This window comes from Tachyglossus aculeatus, chromosome 11 (genome assembly GCF_015852505.1).
Source record: "Tachyglossus aculeatus isolate mTacAcu1 chromosome 11, mTacAcu1.pri, whole genome shotgun sequence".
NCBI lineage: Eukaryota > Metazoa > Chordata > Mammalia > Monotremata > Tachyglossidae > Tachyglossus > Tachyglossus aculeatus.
Genome location: NC_052076.1, coordinates 20,341,557 through 20,360,776, shown reverse-complemented (window position 1 = coordinate 20,360,776; position 19,220 = coordinate 20,341,557). Strand labels below are relative to the sequence as shown.

The 19,220-nt window shown below is 48.4% G+C and overlaps 1 protein-coding gene across 8 annotated transcripts in view; it reads left to right on the top strand.

The window, feature by feature from the left end:
- LOC119935195 (putative white-brown complex homolog protein 30) overlaps window positions 1-19,220 on the top strand; it is a 41,080-nt gene that overhangs the window by 5,344 nt on the left and 16,516 nt on the right. For 2 of the 8 annotated variants that reach the window (XM_038754859.1, XM_038754854.1), the window contains exons 1-3: window positions 7,862-7,920; window positions 11,918-12,049; window positions 12,976-13,127. The exons of 1 other annotated variant lie outside the window; for it this stretch is intronic. In XM_038754859.1, the coding sequence (XP_038610787.1) occupies window positions 13,033-13,127 (95 nt within the window). In that variant the 5' untranslated portion in view covers window positions 7,862-7,920; window positions 11,918-12,049; window positions 12,976-13,032. Of the gene's footprint in view, window positions 1-7,744; window positions 7,812-7,861; window positions 7,921-8,058; window positions 8,116-11,865; window positions 12,050-12,697; window positions 12,860-12,975; window positions 13,128-19,220 lie in introns of those variants that run through there. 5 more of the 8 variants (XM_038754852.1, XM_038754853.1, XM_038754856.1 and 2 more) reach the window with 5 other exon arrangements.

Sequence of the window (19,220 nt, the reverse complement as noted above, 5' to 3'; positions counted from 1 at the left end):
CACACAGCTGACAAGTGGCAGAAGTGGGATTAGAACCCACAACCTCTGACTCCTAAACCCAGGCTCTTTCCACTAAGCCACACAGCTTCTCTAGCAGCAACGGGCTCACAGTCTAGAAGGGGGAGATAGACAAAAAGAAAAACAAACAAGTAGACAGGTATCAATACCAACAGAATAAATAGAATTATAGCTATATGCACATCATTAATAAAATAAATAGAGTAATAAATATGTACAAATTTGCACAAGTGCTTTGGGGAGGGGAAAGGACAACCTGATCACCTTGTATCCCCCCAGCATTTAGAACAGTGCTTTGCACATAGTAAGCGCTTAACAAATACCATTATTATTATTATTATTATTATTAAGGGAGAAGGGCAGAGGGAGGGGGAAAGGGGAGGGGAGGAGAAGGAGGAGAGGAAAAAGGGGGGCTCAGTCTTGGAAGGCCTCCTGGAGGAGGTGAGCTCTCAGTAGGGGCTTTGAAGGGAGGAAGAGAGCTAGTTTGGCGGATATGTGGAGGGAGGGCATTCCAGGCATTCCAGGTAGGACGCCAGGGGTTGACGGTGGGAGAGGTGAGAATGAGGCATAGTGAGGAGGTTAGTGGCAGAGGAGTGGAGTGTGCGGGCTGGGCTGTAGAAGGAGAGAAGGGAGGTGAGGTAGGAGGGGGCAAGGTGATGGAGAGCTTTGAAGCCGAGCGTGAGGAGTTTCTGCTTGATTCGAAAGTTGATAGGCAATCACTGGAGATTTTTGAGGAGGGGAGTGACATGTCCAGAGCGTTTCTGTATAAAGATAATCCAGGCAACAGAATGAAGTGTACACTGAAGCGGGGGGAGACAGGAGGATTGGCGATCAGAAAGGAGGCCGATGTAGTAATCCAGTCAGGATAGGATGAGAGATTGAACCAGCAAGGTAGCGGTTTGGATGAAGACGAAAGGGCAGATCTTGGCGTGGATCTTGGTTGTGGAGGTGAGACCAGCAGGTTTTGATGATGGATTGGATGTGTGGGGGTAAATGAGAGAGTGGAGTCAAGGATGATGATGATGATAATGATAATAATAATAATGATTTCAATCGTATTTATTGAGCACTTACCGTGTGTAGAGCACTGTACTAAGCTTAAGTGCTTACTATGTGAAAAGCACTGTTCTAAGCACTGGGGAAGTTACAAGGTGATCAGGTTGTTCCACGGGGGGCTCACAGTCTTAATCCCCATTTTACAGATGAGGTAACAGGCACAGAGAAGTTAAGTGACTTGCCCAAAGTCACACAGCTGACTAGTGGCTGAGCTGGGATTTGAACCCATGAACTCTGACTCCAAAGCCCAGGCTCTTTCCACTGAGCCACGCTGCTTCTCTAGCAACAATGGGCTCACAGTCTAGAACGCCACCAAGGTTGCAGGCTTGTGAGATGGGAAGGATGGTAGTGCCATCTACAGTGATGGGAAAGTCAGGGAGAGGACAGGGTTTGGGAGGAAAGATAAGGAGCTCAGTCTTGGACATGATGGCAGACAGACATCCAGATGGAGATGCCCTGAAGGCAGGAGGAGATACAAGCCTGGAGGGATGCTGAGAGAACAGGGGTGGTAGAATTGGTAGAATTGGTTGTCATCCAACCAGAGATGATAGTAGAAGCCGTGGGAGCGAATGACTTCACCAAGGGAGTGAGTGTAGATGGAGAACAGAAGGGGACCAAGAACTGACCCATGAGGAACCTCTACAGTAAGTGGATGGGAGGTGGAGGAGGAACTGCGAAGGAGACCGACCGAGAATGAATGGCCAGAGAGATGAGGAGAACCAGAATAGGATGCAGTCTGTGAAGCCAAGGTTGGATAGCATGCTGAGGAGAAGGGGATAGTCCTCAGAAGGCAGCTGAGAAGTCGAGGAGGATTAGGATAGAGTAGGAGCCATTGGATTTGGCAAGAAGGTGGTCATTTGTGACCTCTGAGAAGGCAGTTTCGGTGGAGTGTCAGGGGACGGAAGCCAGATTGGAGGGGGTCTAGGAGAGAGTTGGAGTTGAGGAATTCGAGGCAGTGCATGTAGGTGACTCATTCTGGGAGTTTGGAAAGGAAGGGTAGGAGGGAAATAGGGCAATAAATAGAAGGGGGGCAGTGGGGTCAAGATAGGGTTTTTTAGGATGAGGGAGACGTGGGCATTTTTGAAGGCAGAGGAGAAGGAACCAATAGAGAGCAGGCGGGTGAAGATGGAAGTTAAGGATTGGAGAAGGGAAGGGGCGGGAGTTTTCATAAGATGAGAAGGAATGGGGTCCAAAGCACAGGTGGATGGGGTGGCACTTGAGAGGAGGGAGGAGATCTCATCTGAAGATAGTGCTGGGGTGGATGGAAAGTAGCAGAGAGGGTTGGGGGTGGGCTTGGAAAAGTGGGAGGGGTGACTTTGGAGAGCTCAGACCTGGTGGTGTTAATTTTACTAATGAAGTAGGTGGCCAGATCACTGGGGGTGAGGGATGGAGGAGGGGGAGGAACAGGAGGCCTGAGAAGGGAGTAAAATGCCTGGAACAGCTGATGGGGGTGATGGGCATGGGTGTCAATAAGGGAAGAAAGATAGTTTTGCCTGGCAGAGGGGAGGGCAGAGTTAAGGCAGGAAATGAGAAATTTAAAGTGAACAGGGTTGGCTTGGTGTTTAGACTTTCACCAGCAGCATTCAGCAGCTCGAGCATAACATCAAACTGCCTCCAATACTGGGCAACTTTCTATCAGCTTCCTTCACCAATCATACTCAGAGAGTACATTCTGAATCCTAATCGCTACTCTGCTTATCTCTTGCTAAATAATGGCCCTCAGCTCACCAGCATGCAGTCCCACCTCTGCACCTACCCACCCCCCCACCCCCACCCCCACCCCCAGTTCACTGCTCTGGCTCTTGGATTTACAGACTAGCAGAGCCCCTACCCTAACCAACCACAGCTAACCCCCAAGGCTATGCAAGATTCTTTAGGGACCTGTGCAATGTACTGCCTTGAAGGTTTTCTTCTCTTTCCTTTCATTCTACCTGGGAGAACTGCAACAGCTGGAGGAGGAGGGTGTTCATGGCAGTGGGGTTGTGGGGGGAGGAGCGGTGTGTGTCAGGCGGACAACATGACTGAACTCTCAAGAATAGGGTTACCCCAGAGCTTAGCTAGCTCAGTTCTTAGTACATAGTAAGAACTTAGAAATACCATAAATCACTGACTTTGGTTGTTTGAGAGGAGCATGAAGATAAGCAGAAGTAAGTAAAGTGGGAGAGCTCCCATTACTCAGTCTTTCAAAGTTAACCAATTAATGGTACTTCCCTTGTAACTCTCCCTTCTCTGACATTCTCATATTTACTTTCCCTCCACATGGACCTCCCTCCTTCTTTTAATCCACTAAACTGAGACACTTCCCAAAATGTCTTCTCTTCCATAGGGCTTCCCCCTGATTAATTCCTCACTTTCCTGGTGATGCCACTCACCTAAAGCCAATATGCTTATATGTGTATATCTGCTTATTTGCTTTTTATTTTGTTATTTAATTTCTTGCTTTTGTTTATATCATTTGTCTCTGTGCACTAATCTTCCTTATCTGGAGAGCAGCAAAAGGAGCCAGGGAAGAGAGAGACAGTACTTTCTGAGGCTGGGGAGGAGGGAACCCAGGATTATTGAGGGAACATGTGCAGTTTCTTCCAAAACTGAAGCATGTGTGGGTGAATCTGGAGCTGACCTCCATGGCAGGGAGGACTCCAGTCTGGGCAGCTGCAGCTCGGTGTCTTTTGGCTGGTTTCAGACAGCTGCTGCTCCTGATCCTGCCACCACCACTGCTGCTCTTAGGACTGCAGGAGCAGAGGGAAGGGAGCCAGAATGCTGTTGCAAGGCCCTGCTGAGAGCTCACCTCCTCCAGGAGGCCTTCCCAGACTGAGCCCCTTCCTTCCTCTCCCCCTCGTCCCCCTCTCCATCTTCCGCATCTTTCCTCCTTCCCTTCCCCACAGCACCTGTATATATGTATATATGTTTGTACATATTTATTACTCTATTTATTTAACTTGTACATACCTATTCTATTTATTTTATTTTGTTAGTATGTTTGGTTTTGTTCTCTGTCTCCCCCCTTTTAGACTGTAAACCCACTGTTGGGTAGGGACTGTCTCTATATGTTGCCAATTTGTACTTCCCAAGCGCTTAGTACAGTGTTCTGCACATAGTAAGCGCTCAATAAATACGATTGATGATGATGATGATGGTTACTGCTGCCCTACAAAAAAATAAATTACCTGGAGCTGGGGTTTTCCCATCTGTGGGTATGACTGACCAGGGGAGGTGGCGCCATGAATGTGGCTGTGTGCAGGGGGCGGACATTCTTTATATTTAAAGACATACAGTAAACCCCTGGTGCTGGTGAGTCAATTTTCTACCTCTCAGACCCTCCTCCAACTCCTCTCTGCCCTCCTTCACAGCTCTGCACCCCAAGGAGCCAGGGTGGTTGCAGGAAAAAAGAAGTGGTTGCCCCGGTTCCAAACCTCTCCTGTAGCAAGGGTAGTTTAGTCAGTTTACATGCATATCATGTACCCCTCCTTGTCTTCAGACTCTCCCCTCTCTAGTCTATATTTTCCTCTGCCACTTGGATCATCTATCGTCCTTCTGTATCCTTCTCTTTCCTCTTTCGAAACTTCCAAAAAGTACCTACTGGTTCCCACATCAAGCATTAACTCCTGACTACTGGCTTTAAGGCACTCAATCAGCTCTCCCTCCTTAATATCCACTCCCTTCTCCCACATGCTAGCTTGCATTCTTCATTCTTCTCAAACCTACTCACACTGCCTCATTCTTGTCTCCTCTGTCACTAGCTTTCTCATTCTCTCCCCGTTCCTGGAATTCTCTCCCACTTTTTTTCCAACAGTTGATAGGTCTCTCCATCTTCAATCAATTGTATTTATTGAGCACTTACTATTTGCAGAGCACTGTACTAAGAGCTTGGGAGAGTACAATCCAATGATGATGATGATGGTATCTGTTAAGCACTTACTATGTGCCAAACACTATTCTAAGTGCTGAGGTAGATACAAAGTAATCAGGTTGTCCCACGTGGGGCTCTGTCTTAATCCCCACTTTACAGATAAGGTAACTGAGGCACAGAGAAGTGAAGTGATTTGCCCAAGGTCACACAGCAAACAAGTGGTGGAGCTGGGATTAGAACTCACGTCCTCTGACTCCCTAGCCCGTGCTCTTTCCATTAAGCCATGCTGCTTCTCCAGTGGAATTAGGAGACATGTTCCCTGCCTATAATAAGCTTACAGTCAGGCTGGCGGCGGGGGGGGCGGAACAGACATTAATATGAATAAATAATTTATAATATATCATTTAGAGATATGTGCCTAAGTGCTGTTGGGTCGGGTCAAGTGTCCAAAGGTCACACACAGAAGTGCAGAAATGATGCAGAAGAAAGAGCAAGCTGGGAAAGAGAGGGCTTAATCAGGGAAGGCATTTGGGAGGAGACATGACCTGCTTTGAAGGTGGAGAGAGTAGTGGTCTGGTGTATATGGAGAGGGAGGGAGTTTCAGGTTAGTGGGGAGATTGTGGGAAAGGGAATGGTGGGAAGATAGACAAGACTGGGGCAAAGGGAGTAAGCTGGAACTTAAAGATCAGAGTGTGCAGGCTGGGCTGTAGTAGCCTTCAAAGCCTTATTGAAGGCACATCTTTCATTCATTCATTCGTTCAATTGTATTTATTGAGTGCTTACTGTGTGCTGAGCACTGTACTCAGCATTTGGGAGAGTACAATACAACAATAAACAGACACATTTCCTGCTCAAAATGATCTTACAGTCTAGAGGGGGGTCAGACATTAATATAAATAAATTACAAATATGTACAAATATGCTGAGAGGCTAGGAAGGGGGATGAGTAAAAGGAGCAAGTCAGGGTGATGCAGAAGGGAGTGGGAAAAGAGTAGCGGGGGGCTTAATCAGGGAAGGCCTCTTGCAATAAGGCTTTGAAGGCAGGGAGAGTAACTGTCTATCATTTGAGGAGTTAGAGGATTCCAGGCCAGAGGGAGGACATGGTGAGATAGATTAGATCGAGGTACAGTGAGAAGGTTAGCATTAGAGGAGTGAAATGTTGTTGTAGTAGGACAGTAGCAAGGTGAGGCAGGTGGGGGCAAAGGGATTGAATGCTTTAAAGCCAATGGTGAGGAGTTTTTGTTTCATGTGGAGGTGGATAGGCAAACACTGGAGTTTCTTGAGGAGTGGAGAAACACGTCCTGAGCGTTTTTGTAGAAAAACTGATCCAGGCAGCAGAGTAAAGTATGGACCGGAGTGAGGAGAGACAGGAGGCTGGGAGGTCAGCAAGGAGACTGATGGAGTAATCCAGGCGGGAAAGGATAAGTGATAACATTAACATGGTAACAGTTTGGATGGAGGCCTCCTTCGAGATGCTTTCCCTGACTAAGCCCTCTTTTCCTCTTCCCCCACTCTCTTCTGCATCGCCCTGTCCTGCTCCCTTTATTCATCATTCATTCAATCGTATTTATTGAGCACTTACTGTGTGCAGGGCACTTACTAAATGCTTGGGAAGTACAAACCCTGCAGCACCTAAGTATGTATCTTTAATTTTACTTATATTAATATCGGTCTCCCTCTCTGTACTCATTCATTCATGCATTCAATCGTATTTACTGAGCGCTTACTGTGTGCAGAGCACTGTACTAAGCGCTTGGGAAGTACAAGTTGGCAACATATAGAGACGGTCCCTACCCAACAGCGGGCTCACAGTCTACAAGGGGGAAACAGAGAACAAAACAAAACATATTAACAAAATAAAATGCATAGAATATGTACAAATTAGAGTAATAAATGCATACAACCATCTATACATATATACAGGTGCTGTGGGGAGGGGAAGGAGGTAAGGCGGGGGGAGGAGGAGAGAAAGGAGGGACCTCAGTGTGGGAAGGCCTCCTGGAGGAGGTGAGCTCTCAGTAGGGTTTTGAAGTGCGATCTTTGGGAGGGGTGGGCCACGGGATTTCCCTCAGGCCTGCCCTGCTCCCGTCACCTGAGGAGGCCGGCCTGCTTACCCTTCTCTCAGTGAGGGAGGGAGGGAGGGAGGGAGGGAGGCACACTGGCCAACGGGCGTCAACGTCACGGGCCATGACGTGAGGGTGGGGGCGGCCCTTGGCCCGGAAGTCGCAGTGTGGTGCGGTGCGGTGCGGTGCTGTGCGGTGCGCTGCGTTACCGGACACCCTCGCAGGCTGATGTGACCGTCGGGGCCCCGGGGAAGCGCGAGCCCGCGCGCCACGCAGGCGCACACCCCGCCGCCCGGCCCGCGCCTGCGCACGCGGCCCTCCCCGCCGCGTCGCCCACTCTCTGCGCCTGCGCGGCGGGCCCCTCGCCCGGGGGTCGGGCGCAGAGACACCCCCCCCCCCCTCCCTTCTCGGGGCGCGCGCGCACCTGGTCAGGAGACGGCGCATCCCCAAGGCGCGCGCGCGCGCGCGCGCAGGGGAGGTGATCCGGGGTCTGCGGCTCCCTCCCTCCTGGCGAGCCCGGGAGGGGGCGGTAGAAAGCGCGCTCCGCGCTAGCTCCCTCCTCATTGGCCGGCTGGTGTCCCCTCTCGCCCCGCCATTGGCTCCCCGCGCCGCCTCCGCCCTCCCATTGGCCGAGCCTCGATGGAGCCCCGCCCCCCTCCCCCTGGCTGGCGCGGCGCGGCGCGACTAGGCGGCCATTTTTCGGGTTGAATCCCGGGGGGAGGGGGCGCCCGTCCCGTCCCGTCCCGTCCCGTCCCGTCCCGTCCCGTCCCGTCCCGTCCCGTCCCGTCCCGTCTGTCGGTCGCAGGCTCGCGCGCGTCTTCGTGGTACGGCTCTCTCGGGCGGCCCCCGCTCCCGCGGACCGCCGCCTGTTCGCGGCCCCCCCCCGCCCAAGCGGCCCCCCTCGGCCTCTTCAGTACCGTAAGCTTGTTGTAGGTAGGGAATGCGATTATTATATTGTTGTATTGGCCCAAGTGCTTAGTACAGTGCTCTGCACACAGTAAATACACTCAATATGCTCAGCACTCAATAAATATGATTGACTGACCGACTATATTAGTGAGGTTAGGTAGGATGGGGCAAGCTGACTGAGTGCTTTAACGCCAACGGTAAGGAGTTTCTGTTGCAGAGGTAGGTGAGCCACCGCTGGAAGTTCTTGAGGAGTGTGAGACAGGAACTGAATGTTTTTGTTGATAAATGATTTATGCAGCAGAGTTAAGTATGAATTGGAGTGGGGAGAGACGGGAGGATGGGAGGATAGTGAGGAGGCAGATGTAGTAGTCAAGGCCGGATAGGATAAGTGCTTGGACCAGCACAGTAGCAGTTTGGTTGGAAAGAAAAGGGCGGATTTTAGCAATGTTGTGAAGGCAGGATTTGGTGACGGATTGAATATGTGGGTGGAATGAGAAAGATGAATCTAGGACCATGCCTAGGTTACCGGCTTGGGAGCTATGGAGGATAGTGGTGTTGTCTACAGTGATGGGAAAGACAAGGAGAGGAAAGGTTTGGGTTGGAAGATAAGGAGTCCTGTTTGGGACATGTTTGATTTGAGGTATTGGTGGGACATCCAAGTAGATATATCTTGAAGGTAGGAGGAAATGCCAGATTGCCGGGAAGAAGAGCGGTCAGGGCTGGGAATGTACATTTGCTACAGTCTCCTTGAGAACCACCCTACCTTCAGTATTTCCCTGCTCCAGTCCAAACTTCAGTCTTCTACTTGGAATTATTTTTCTGAACCATCATTTTGTACACATCTCCCTGCTTCTTAAAATCCTTCAATGGTTAGACATTGCTCTTCGCATCAAGCAGAAAGTCCTGATCATTGGCTCTAAGCCACTTCATTAGCTCTCTCCCTCTTACCTATCCACTCTCTTCTCCCACTACACCTAAGTTTACACTGTCCATTCCTCTCAAGCTCACTTTCTCATTTGCGTCATTCTCTACACTCCCACCTCTAGCTCCTTGCTTAATAATAATAATAATCACGAATATGGTACTTATTAAGCACTTACTATGTGCCAAGGGATATTCTAAGTTCTGGGGTAGATGCAAGTTAATCAGATTAAACAGTCCTTGTCCCACATGGGGCTCACATTCTTAATCCCCATTTTACAGATGAAAGAACTGAAGCACAGAGAATTGAAGTGACTTGCACAAGGTCTCATACCAGACAAATGGTGGAGCGGGATTAGAACCCAGGTCCTTCTGACTCCCAGGCCCATGCTTGCTTATGTCCTTTTTTCTGCTCAGAACTGTCTTCCTCTTCAAATCCTCAAGACCACAGCTCTCCCCATCTTTAAAACCTTCAAAACTCCTCAAAATGCTTAGTACAGTGATCAAGCACTTAGTTCAGTGCTCTGCATGTAGTAATAAAAATAATTATGGTATTAAGTGCATAGTATGTGCCAAGCAGTGTTCTAAGAACTGGGGTAGATGCAAGGTAATCAAGTTGTCCCACATGGCGCTCACACTTTTAATCCTCATTTTACAGGTGAGGTAACTGAGGCAGAGAGAAGTGAAGTGGCTTGCCCAAAGTCACACAGCTGACATGTGGCAGAGCTGGGATTAGAACCCATGTTCTCTGACTCCCAAGCCCATGCTCTTTCCACTAAGTCACGCTGCTTCTCACTCAATAAACACTCGATAAACACGATAGATTGATTCTGAAATTCCACCTACTATGAGAGACTTTTCCAGGTCCCAGATCAATCAGTGGTACTTAATGAACATTTATTGTGTGCAGAGCACTGTACTAAGACTTTAGTAAAGTACAATACAACACTCGTCTCCAAATCACATTTTCCCTACTGTCATCTCCGGACTTACACTCTCACTACAAGAGGAGCAATGTGGTTTAGTGGATAAAGCACGGGCCTGGACATCAGAAAGACCTGGGTACTAATCCCTGCTCTGCCGCATGTCTGCTGTGTGATCTTGGGCAGTCTTTTAACTCTGTGAGCCTCAGTTACTTCATCTGTAAAATGGGGATTAAGAGTGTGAGTCCCAGGTGGGACAGGGACTGTGTCCAACCTGATTAGCAGCAGCGTGTCTCAATGGAAAGAGCATGGGCTTTGGAGTCAGAGGTCATGGGTTTGAATCCCGGCTCCGCCACATGTCTGCTGTGTGACCTTGGGCAAGTCACTTAACTTCTCTGAGCCTTAGTTACCTCATCTGTAAAATGGGGATTAAGACCGTGAACCCCACGTGGGACAACCTGAGCACCCTGTATCCCCCCCAGTGCTTAGAACAGTGCTTTGCACATAGTAAGCACCTAACAAATGCCATCATTATTTCCCCCTTCTAAACTGTGAGCCCACTGTTGGGTAGGGACTGTCTCTATATGTTGCCAACTTGTACTTCCCAACCGCTTAGTACAGTGCTCTGCACACAGTAAGCGCTCAATAAATATGATTGATTGATTTGTATCTTCCCCAGTGCTTAGAATAGTGCTTGGCACATAGTAAGTGCTTAACAATTATTATGGTACTTCCCATTATTATTACATCCCACTATTATTATTAATTTCCATTACACTTCAGTCCTCATCAATGTACATACTCTACTTTTTGACCACTTCTCCCTCCTATCATTTTATCATTTTTTGTCTGTCCCCTCACAGACTGAAAATTATTTGTGGACAGGGATCATGTCTTATTCTACTAGGACTCTCCCAAGAGCTTAGGACTGTGCTCTATATACACATTAGGCACTCAATTTAACGTTTTATGAGTGAGGAAAATAAATTTAAGAAGAGTAATTTTGAAGACACCAATATAACCTTGTTTGAATGGGAAGAGTAGAGTGCTCATAACATATGTTCTATATAAATGAAATGAAAAGAAGCCCTTGCTAATGAAACATTTGTGAGATGACACTGTGAGGCCAATTCTGTTGATCTTTGGGAAGGGGAGGGAGGATAGCCCTTGCTCTGGTGAGTTCAGGATTCACCCTGGGCCTCTTGAATTTTATTCTTGACTCACCATATGACTTTGTTTCAGTTTCTACATCTTTAAAATGGGTGATTTTCCTGGCAGTCCTTATGAGGTCAGCCTATGCAAAACCCATTTCCTCCAGGAAGCTTCCCAGGTGATCTTCCCCTGATCTAGAAATTACCTTAATCATTCACATACCTCCCTCCACCGCATAATCCCTCCCGACCCCACCTATTTTTGAGGTGGAAAAAATGGATATATTTTATAAGCAGTGATAGCAGCCAGCCAACACAAGGTAGGAAGAGAAGTAGAGGCAGAACACTTGGGGTTCAGGCTCAGGAAATGCTGGGGTAGCAGGAGAAGCAGTGAGGGAGAATTGCCATCATTCACTGAGGATGCAGTACTTGGGAAATTTCAGTTGGACTGAGGTGCAATCTCAAGTACCCTCTTACCTTTCTCTTCCTTCTCCCCTCCTTTCCTCCTCCTTTTTTAACCTTCTTAACTTCTTTCTAACACTTCCATTATTGCGAGACAATTCTACACATAGCTCCTCACCTGTTTTGGGGTAGCAGAAATCATGCCCCAAAGTGGAGCATTTATATGAGTAAAATATGAGTAAAATATGGTAATTCTTGAGCACTCCTTAGCATCACTGTAGTTAATTTGCATACACTGTTCTTCTCTGGTTGTATTCATGAACACTTATTTCAATTAACTGTCCTTTATGTTTTCTGTAGACTTGCATGATCATGTGTCTTGCCCTTAGCTTCTTGAAACTGAGACCGTGTCTTCTTCTCCAACTCCCCTCTGCTTCCAATACTGGTCTCTGTTCACAGAGGGCACTCAGTACCACTGACTGATTAAGTGTACAGTTAAAAAAACAGATGATCTCTGGAAAGGAATAACAAATCATAAACTCCATAGAAAATACATCCTCCAAGACAGTATTTAAGTGGGGAATTCTAGAATTGGGTTCTGAATCAGACATTGGATTATCCTAGGTCACTACTGCCCACTACAGACAACCTCAGCTCAGCTGTGCCCAGAGGGAACCCTGAATCCCCTGGAGGGGCCATGCCAACCTTGCCCAGCTGGAAAGTACTGCCCAGGAGAAGGCTGCTCGTACCCTGGCGGTAAGTTCTATTGTATGTGATGATGCCGGAGTGTTGAAACCCCTTCAGGGAAGAACAATGAGGCCAAGGAAGCTATGGGGGAGAGGGAGCGTCCAGAGCAGAGATGATATTACCTACTATATGCAAATAACATCTATATTTTGCCATGGTCCATGACGATTTGGGGAAAATCTCAGCAGAAAGCAGAGGAAGGGTCAAGAGTCTTGTCATGCTGCTGATGGTTGCCCTTAAATGACCGATCTGATTATCTTGTATCTACCCCAGCACTTAGTACTGTCCTTGGCGCAGAGTAAGCGCTAAACAAATGGCACAGTCAGTCTGTCTTAGATCACCAGTGACCCATGAGGCTGAGCAGGAGAGCTTTCTGTTAGCCCAGATATCCAGGAAGCTAGTCCCATGGGGATTGAGACTGTGAGCCCCACATGGGACAGGGACTGTGTCCAACCTGATTTGCTTTTATCTACCCCAGTGCTTGGTACAGTACCGGGCACATAATAAGTGCTTAACAAATACCACAATTATTATTATAATTATTATTATTATTATTATTATTATCATTATTATTATTGGCAAGTCTGAGCCCCTGGCCCCCAGAGAAGCCCGTAGCACTAAGTCTGGCTCCCTAGTCTGTCTGGTTCTATCCACCAGGTCTCTGCTTAGCCAGCTATTACTGTGAGGGTGGAGCCACCAATGTCATCCCATGCAGATCAGCATTCCGACTCAATGGACTCTGCCCAGTTGGGCATTCCTGACCAGAGGGGACTGTATCACCTGTTCCCTGCCCAATGGGGACCCTGGGAAACATCTCTGGTGAGTGCATCAACCTGTATGGGGAGAAGGACCACTGTTATCCTTTAGATTGATTTGGACACAGGAGGACCATGAGCAGGAGATTGTGCTTGACTTGGTGACAGTTTTCTTCCCAGGAGGTTCCTCAGAGAGGTCCTGTCAGCCTTGCCCTGCTGGGTTCTTCTGTGCCCAGGATGGTCTTGACTCCCCTACAGGCCCTTGTGCAGCTGGCTTCTATTGCCCTGGGGACATCAGCTCCTTCAGCTCTACGGCATTCCTGTGCCCCAAGGTACTAGCCTTCAGCAGTTCCACCTTGAACTAGAAACAGTAAGAGTGAGTTAATGTACCAGGTACATGGATTTGTATGAATTTACATGGTTCATTTTATTCTCCAAATGTCCAGCCGTCTCCCCTATTCCTTTTCTCTGAGCACCTGGTAACTGTTTCTCCCCCCCACTGCCCTGTTAATTCCTTCTCCCATCCTCTGAGTGCTGCGGCCCCCAGTCCTACTCCCCACAGCTCCCCTGCCCTTGGCCATTGTGTTCACTGCAGCACTAGTCATTCTAGTTGGTCCAGCTGGCATGGAAAAACTCCAATTTGTCCCCTGGTCAAGGCACCCCATGTGGCTGGGACCTCAGAGGCAACATTTGAGCCATATGTCCTCAATTCACAGGGTCATTTCTGCCAGGAGGGTGCAGCTCGGCCAATTCTGTGTCCCCCAGGGGAGTACCAGTCCAAATGAGGGTCAGATGCCTGCATCCCCTGCCAGCCAGGCTTCTGCTGCCAAGAGGAGGTCACAGGGACCCCCAAGCTGTGTCCATCATCAATCGTATTTATTGAGCGCTTACTATGTGCAGAGCACTGTACTAAGCACTTGGGAAGTACAAATTGGCAACATGTAGAGACAGTCCCTACCCAACAGTGGGCTCACAGTCTAAAAGGGGGAGACAGAGAACAAAACCAAAGATACTAACAAAATAAAATAAATAGAATAGATATGTACAAGTAAAATAGAGTAATAGATATGTACAAAAATATATACATATATACAGCTGCTGTGGGGAAGGGAAGGAGGTAGGATGGGGGATGGAGAGGGGGACGAGGGGGAGAGGAAGGAAGGGGCTCAGTCTGGGAAGGCCTCCTGGAGGAGGTGAGCTCTCAGTAGGGCCTTGAAGGGAGGAAGGGAGCTAGCTTGGCGGATGGGCAGAGGGAGGGCATTCCAGGCCCGGGGGATGACGTGGGCCGGGGGTCGATGGTGGGACAGGTGAGAACGAGGTACGGTGAGGAGATTGGCGGCGGAGGAGTGGAGGGTGCGGGGTGGGCTGTAGAAGGAGAGAAGGGAGGTGAGGTAGGAGGGAGTGAGGTGATGGAGAGCCTTGAAGCCCAGGGTGAGGAGTTTCTGCCTGATGCGCAGATTGATTGGTAGCCACTGGAGATTTTTGAGGAGGGGAGTAATATGCCCAGAGCGTTTCTGGACAAAGATAATCCGGGCAGCAGCATGAAGTATGGATTGAAGTGGAGAGAGACATGAGGATGGGAGATCAAAGAGAAGGCTGATGCAGTAGTCCAGACGGGATAGGATGAGAGCTTGAACGAGCAGGGTAGCGGTATGGATGGAGAGGAAAGGGCGGATCTTGGCAATGTTGCAGAGCTGAGACCGGCAGGTTTTGGTGATGGCTTGGATGTGAGGGGTGAATGAGAGAGCGGAGTCGAGGATGACACCAAGGTTGCGGGCTTGTGAGACGGGAAGGATGGTAGTGCCGTCAACAGAGATGGGAAAGTCAGGGAGAGGGCAAGGTTTGGGAGGGAAGACAAGGAGTTCAGTCTTCAACATGTTGAGCTTTAGGTGGCGGGCAGACATCCCGATGGAGATGTCCTGAAGGCAGGAGGAGATGCGAGCCTGGAGAGAAGGGGAGAGAGCGGGGGCAGAGATGTAGATCTGGGTGTCATCAGCGTAGAGATGATAGTTGAAGCCGTGGGAGCGAATGAGGTCACCAAGGGAGTGCATGTAGATCGAGAACAGAAGGGGACCAAGCACTGAACCTTGGGGAACCCCCACAGTAAGAGGATGGGAGGGGGAGGAGGAGCCTGCAAAAGAGACTGAGAATGAACGACCGGAGAAATAAGAGGAGAACCAGGAGAGGACGGAGTCTGTGAAGCCAAGGTCAGATAGCATGTTGAGGAGAAGGGGGTGGTCCACAGTGTCGAAGGCAGCTGAGAGGTCGAGGAGGATTAGGACCGAGTATGAGCCGTTGGATTTGGCAAACAGGAGGTCATTGGTGACCTTTGAGAGGGCAGTTTCCTACTATCCTGCTGGTATGCACCAGAACTTCTTTCACCCCCCGTTAACCATTCCTGCTGCCTTCTCAGGCCCACTCTGGACAACTACCTTGTCCCAGGGGGCAGGGAGAAGTGTTTGGAAGAGCCCTTTGGGTCTTTCATAAGATGAGATCACTTTGCCCACTGTGACTTCAAGCCAAAGTTCAGGTCCAACTTGAGACATGGGCACGCATGACAAAGACACCCTGGCTTAGGCCCAACATAACATCTATTCAAGGGGACCTGCCTATCATGACAGAGGAGTACAAAGATGGTTAGGATCCCAGGAAAGGCAAAGAATCTGGAAGGACCATTCCCCTGCCTCTGGGCAAGGCTGCACACAAATTGTGCCAGAGAGAGAGGTTACCATCAAAACTGGCTGCCCCAGTTTTGTGATAGGTCAGCTTCATATCTAGGTGTCTAAGGCTGGTGAATTTCACAGATGGAATTTCTGTTCTTAGGCAAACGAGCAAATAGTCCTGTTCCATAGCTTTGATGTTCAGTGCTCCTGCTGCTGCTCCTCCTGCTGTTCCTGTTGCTGCTCTTGTTGCTGCCATTCATTCATTCATACAATTGTATTTATTGAGTGCTTACTGCATGCAGAGCACTATTCTAACTGCTTGGGAGGGTGCAAGGCAACAATAAACAGACACATTCCCTGACAACAAGCTTACAGCCTAGAGATATCACAGATATGTATATGAGTGAGTTAGTTAAATAATATTGTACAGAAACACTCTGGGCATGTCACTCCCCTCCTCAAAAACCTCCAGTGATTGCCTGTCAACTTACAAATCAAGCAAAAACTCCTCACTCTAGGCTTCAAGTATCTCAATCACCTCGCCCTTTCCTACCTCACCTCCCTTCTCTCCTTTTGCAGCCCAGACCACACACTCCACTCCTCCATTGCTAACCACCTCACTGTGCCTCATTCTCGCCTGTCCCACCGTCAACCCCTGGCCCACATTCTTCCTCTGTCCTGGTATGCCTGCCCTCCACACATCCACCAAACAAGCTCTCTTCCTCCTTTCAAAGCCCTACTGAGAGCTCACCTCCTCCAGGAGGCCTTCCCAGACTGAGCCCCCCTTTTCCTGTCCTCCTCCCTTCCCCATTGCCCCCATTGCCCTACCCCCTTCCCCTCCCCACAGCACTTGTATATATTTGTACTTATTACTTTACTTATTTTACTTGTACATATTTACTACTCTATTTTATTAATGATGTGCATATAGCTATAATTCTATTTATTCTTGTGGTTTTGACACCTGTCTACTTGTTTTGTTTTGTTGTCTGTCTCCCCCTTCTAGACTGTGGGCCCATTGTTGGGTAGGGACCATCTTGATATGTTGCCGACTTGTACTTCCCAAGCACTTAGTACAGTGCTCTGCACACAAAGTGCTCAATAAATATGATTGAATGAATGAGTGCTGTTGGGCTGGGAGGGAGGAAGAGTCAAGGGAGGAAGTCAGGGTGATGCAGAACGGAGTGGGAGAAGAGAAAAGGGGGGCCTTAGTTTGGGAAGTCCTCTTGGAGGAGATTTACATTCAGTAAGTCTTTGAAGGAGGGGGCAGTAATTGTCGGAGAGGGCGTTCCAAGCCAGAGGCAGGATGTGGGCTAGTGGTCAGTGGCAAAGTAGGTGAGATTGAGGCACAGTGAGGAGGTTAGCACTAGAGGAGCGAAGTATGTGGGTTGGGTTGTAGAAGGGGAGTAGAGAGTTGAGGTAGGAGGAGGCAAGGTAATGGAGTGCTTTAAGGCCAATACCAAGATCCTGCTTCATCACGACCCTCTTCACCTACATTTTATTCTCTTCTTTTTCCCAGTTCTGACACTTTCCCTCCCTCCCTATTGTATTTAGTATAAAAATAGTCTGTTCTTTCTTAACTCTTCTGCCTCTCTGGAAGACATTTGAAATCCAAAGTTTTCTATTACCCAGGAGCTTTCTCAGTGCACACAAATTTAGATGTCAAGAAAGTTTGTATATTTGAAACAGTTGTTCAAATTAATGAAGGTTCAAAAAAGAGTGAGAAAATGAGAAAGACGATATTACAAAAGAAAACAGTATGGACAAGGGAAAAGGAACACAGCTGAGACCTAATCCAAGCTCTCCCATTTGCCTGTTATGTGATTTTTGGACAAGTCACATAACTCTGCCTGCCTCAGTCTCCTCATCTGTAAAATGAAGATTAAATGCCTATTTCCCCTCCTAAGACTGTGAGCCCCATGTGGGATAGTCAGTAAGGCAATCGTATTTATTGAGTGCTTACTGTGTGCAGAGCACTGTACTAAATGATTGGGAGAGCACAATGTAACAATATAAAAGACACATTCCCTGCCCTCAACAAGCTTACAGTCTAGAGGGGGAGACAGACACTAATATAAATAAATAAATTACAGATATCTACATAAGTAATGTGGGGCTGTGAGGGGGGATGAATAAAGGGACCAAGTCAGGGTGATGCAGAAGGGAGTTGAAGAAAAGGACTAAGCCCTGACTAAGCCCACTTGGATAAGGCTTTGAAGGGAAGGAAGAGTAATTATCTGCCAGATATGAGGAGAGAGGGCATTCCAGGCCAGAGAAAGACTTGGGCAAAAGGCCAATGGTGGGATAGACGAGATCAAAGTACAGTGCGAAGGTTAGGTCTAAAGGAGCAAAGTGTGAGGACTGGGTTGTAGGAGGAGAGTTGGCGAGGTGAGTTAGGAGGGGGCAAGATGATTGAATGCTTTAAAGCCAATGGTGAGGAGTTTCTGTTTGATGTAGCGGTGGATGCTCTAAATGTATCTACCACGGTGCTTGTCATTTAGTAAGCACTTAATATTATTATTACAATAGTTGTATTTGTTAAGTGCTTTACTATGTGCCAAATGCTGTGCTAGGTAGCAGGGTAGATGCAAGCTAATCAGCTCAGACACAGTCCCCATCCCAGAGGGGGTTCACAGTCTCAGTGGGAGAACAGATATTTAAACCCTGTTTTACAGATGAGGCACAGAGAAGTGAAAAGACTTGCCCAAGGTCACACAGCAAGCATTATTATTATTATTACATTACTGCTTTAGCCAGCTGCAACTCCTCCTGACCTCATCTTCTTCATTGGTCCCTGGCATCCCTGGAAGTCCCATTTTCTCCTGGGACTCCTCTTGGGTGGCTTGGAACACCTGCAGTTTGGCCAGTCATCTGAGAGCATTTTCTAAGATGGGTGGCTATTTCTTAAATGTGATTATATTCTTGTTGTGCCAGCCATTGATTGTTCAGGCTTCCTCTGGGCCTGAGTTCCCTGCTACACCAACTGCGCCCATCACTTACTATTGCCCCCATCACTGGTTTGTCACAGGGTCGTCGTTTCCCAGGTTGTGTCCTGAAGGGACCTCCTTCACTTCTCCAGATACCATGGGCCTCAGGGAGGAAAGGGGCTGCCTCATCTGCACCCCTGACCATTATTGCAGGTCAGTGAAAGGTCCAAGAGCAGTCATGTTCCCTTCACTCTCACCCATTGGGCATTTTTAATTGGTTGCTTTATCTTGCCCAGAGGTGATGCTCAGGGGTTGCTGAAAGGTCCATCCCACTGCTGACTGCCCTGCAGGCTGGGGCCAGCAGTGAATATACAAGGACAAGATTCCTTGTCCGGGACCCCACTGAGACCAATGACATACATCTTCTCCACTACTTACCCAGCACCAACAAATTAGTTCACACTGGACCAGAAGGCACATGGCAGTTTGTAAGGTTGACCATCCCTATTCCTTGCTTCAGAGCCCTTAGTTGGAAGATCCATCTGGACTAGAATTAAAGGGTTCCAAAATATGAGAGTGTCCTTTTTGTAACAAAATAATCTGGATGGAAATTTTGGAGGAATTGTCCTCCAGTCCACCTGATGGCTTTTGATCGACTGGAGGCATCCAAAAGGCTTGAGGGATCCCAGGAAGGACTGATCTCCTGGGCTGGCCATAAGCTTCTTGCTGAACCTCAGGACAACATATGCTATCCCAGAGTGCAAGACTTCCCTTTTCCACCAGTGACCAGGAGAGCAGAGCAAGTGTGGTGAGGAGAGTAAGTGAAGAGCTGAAG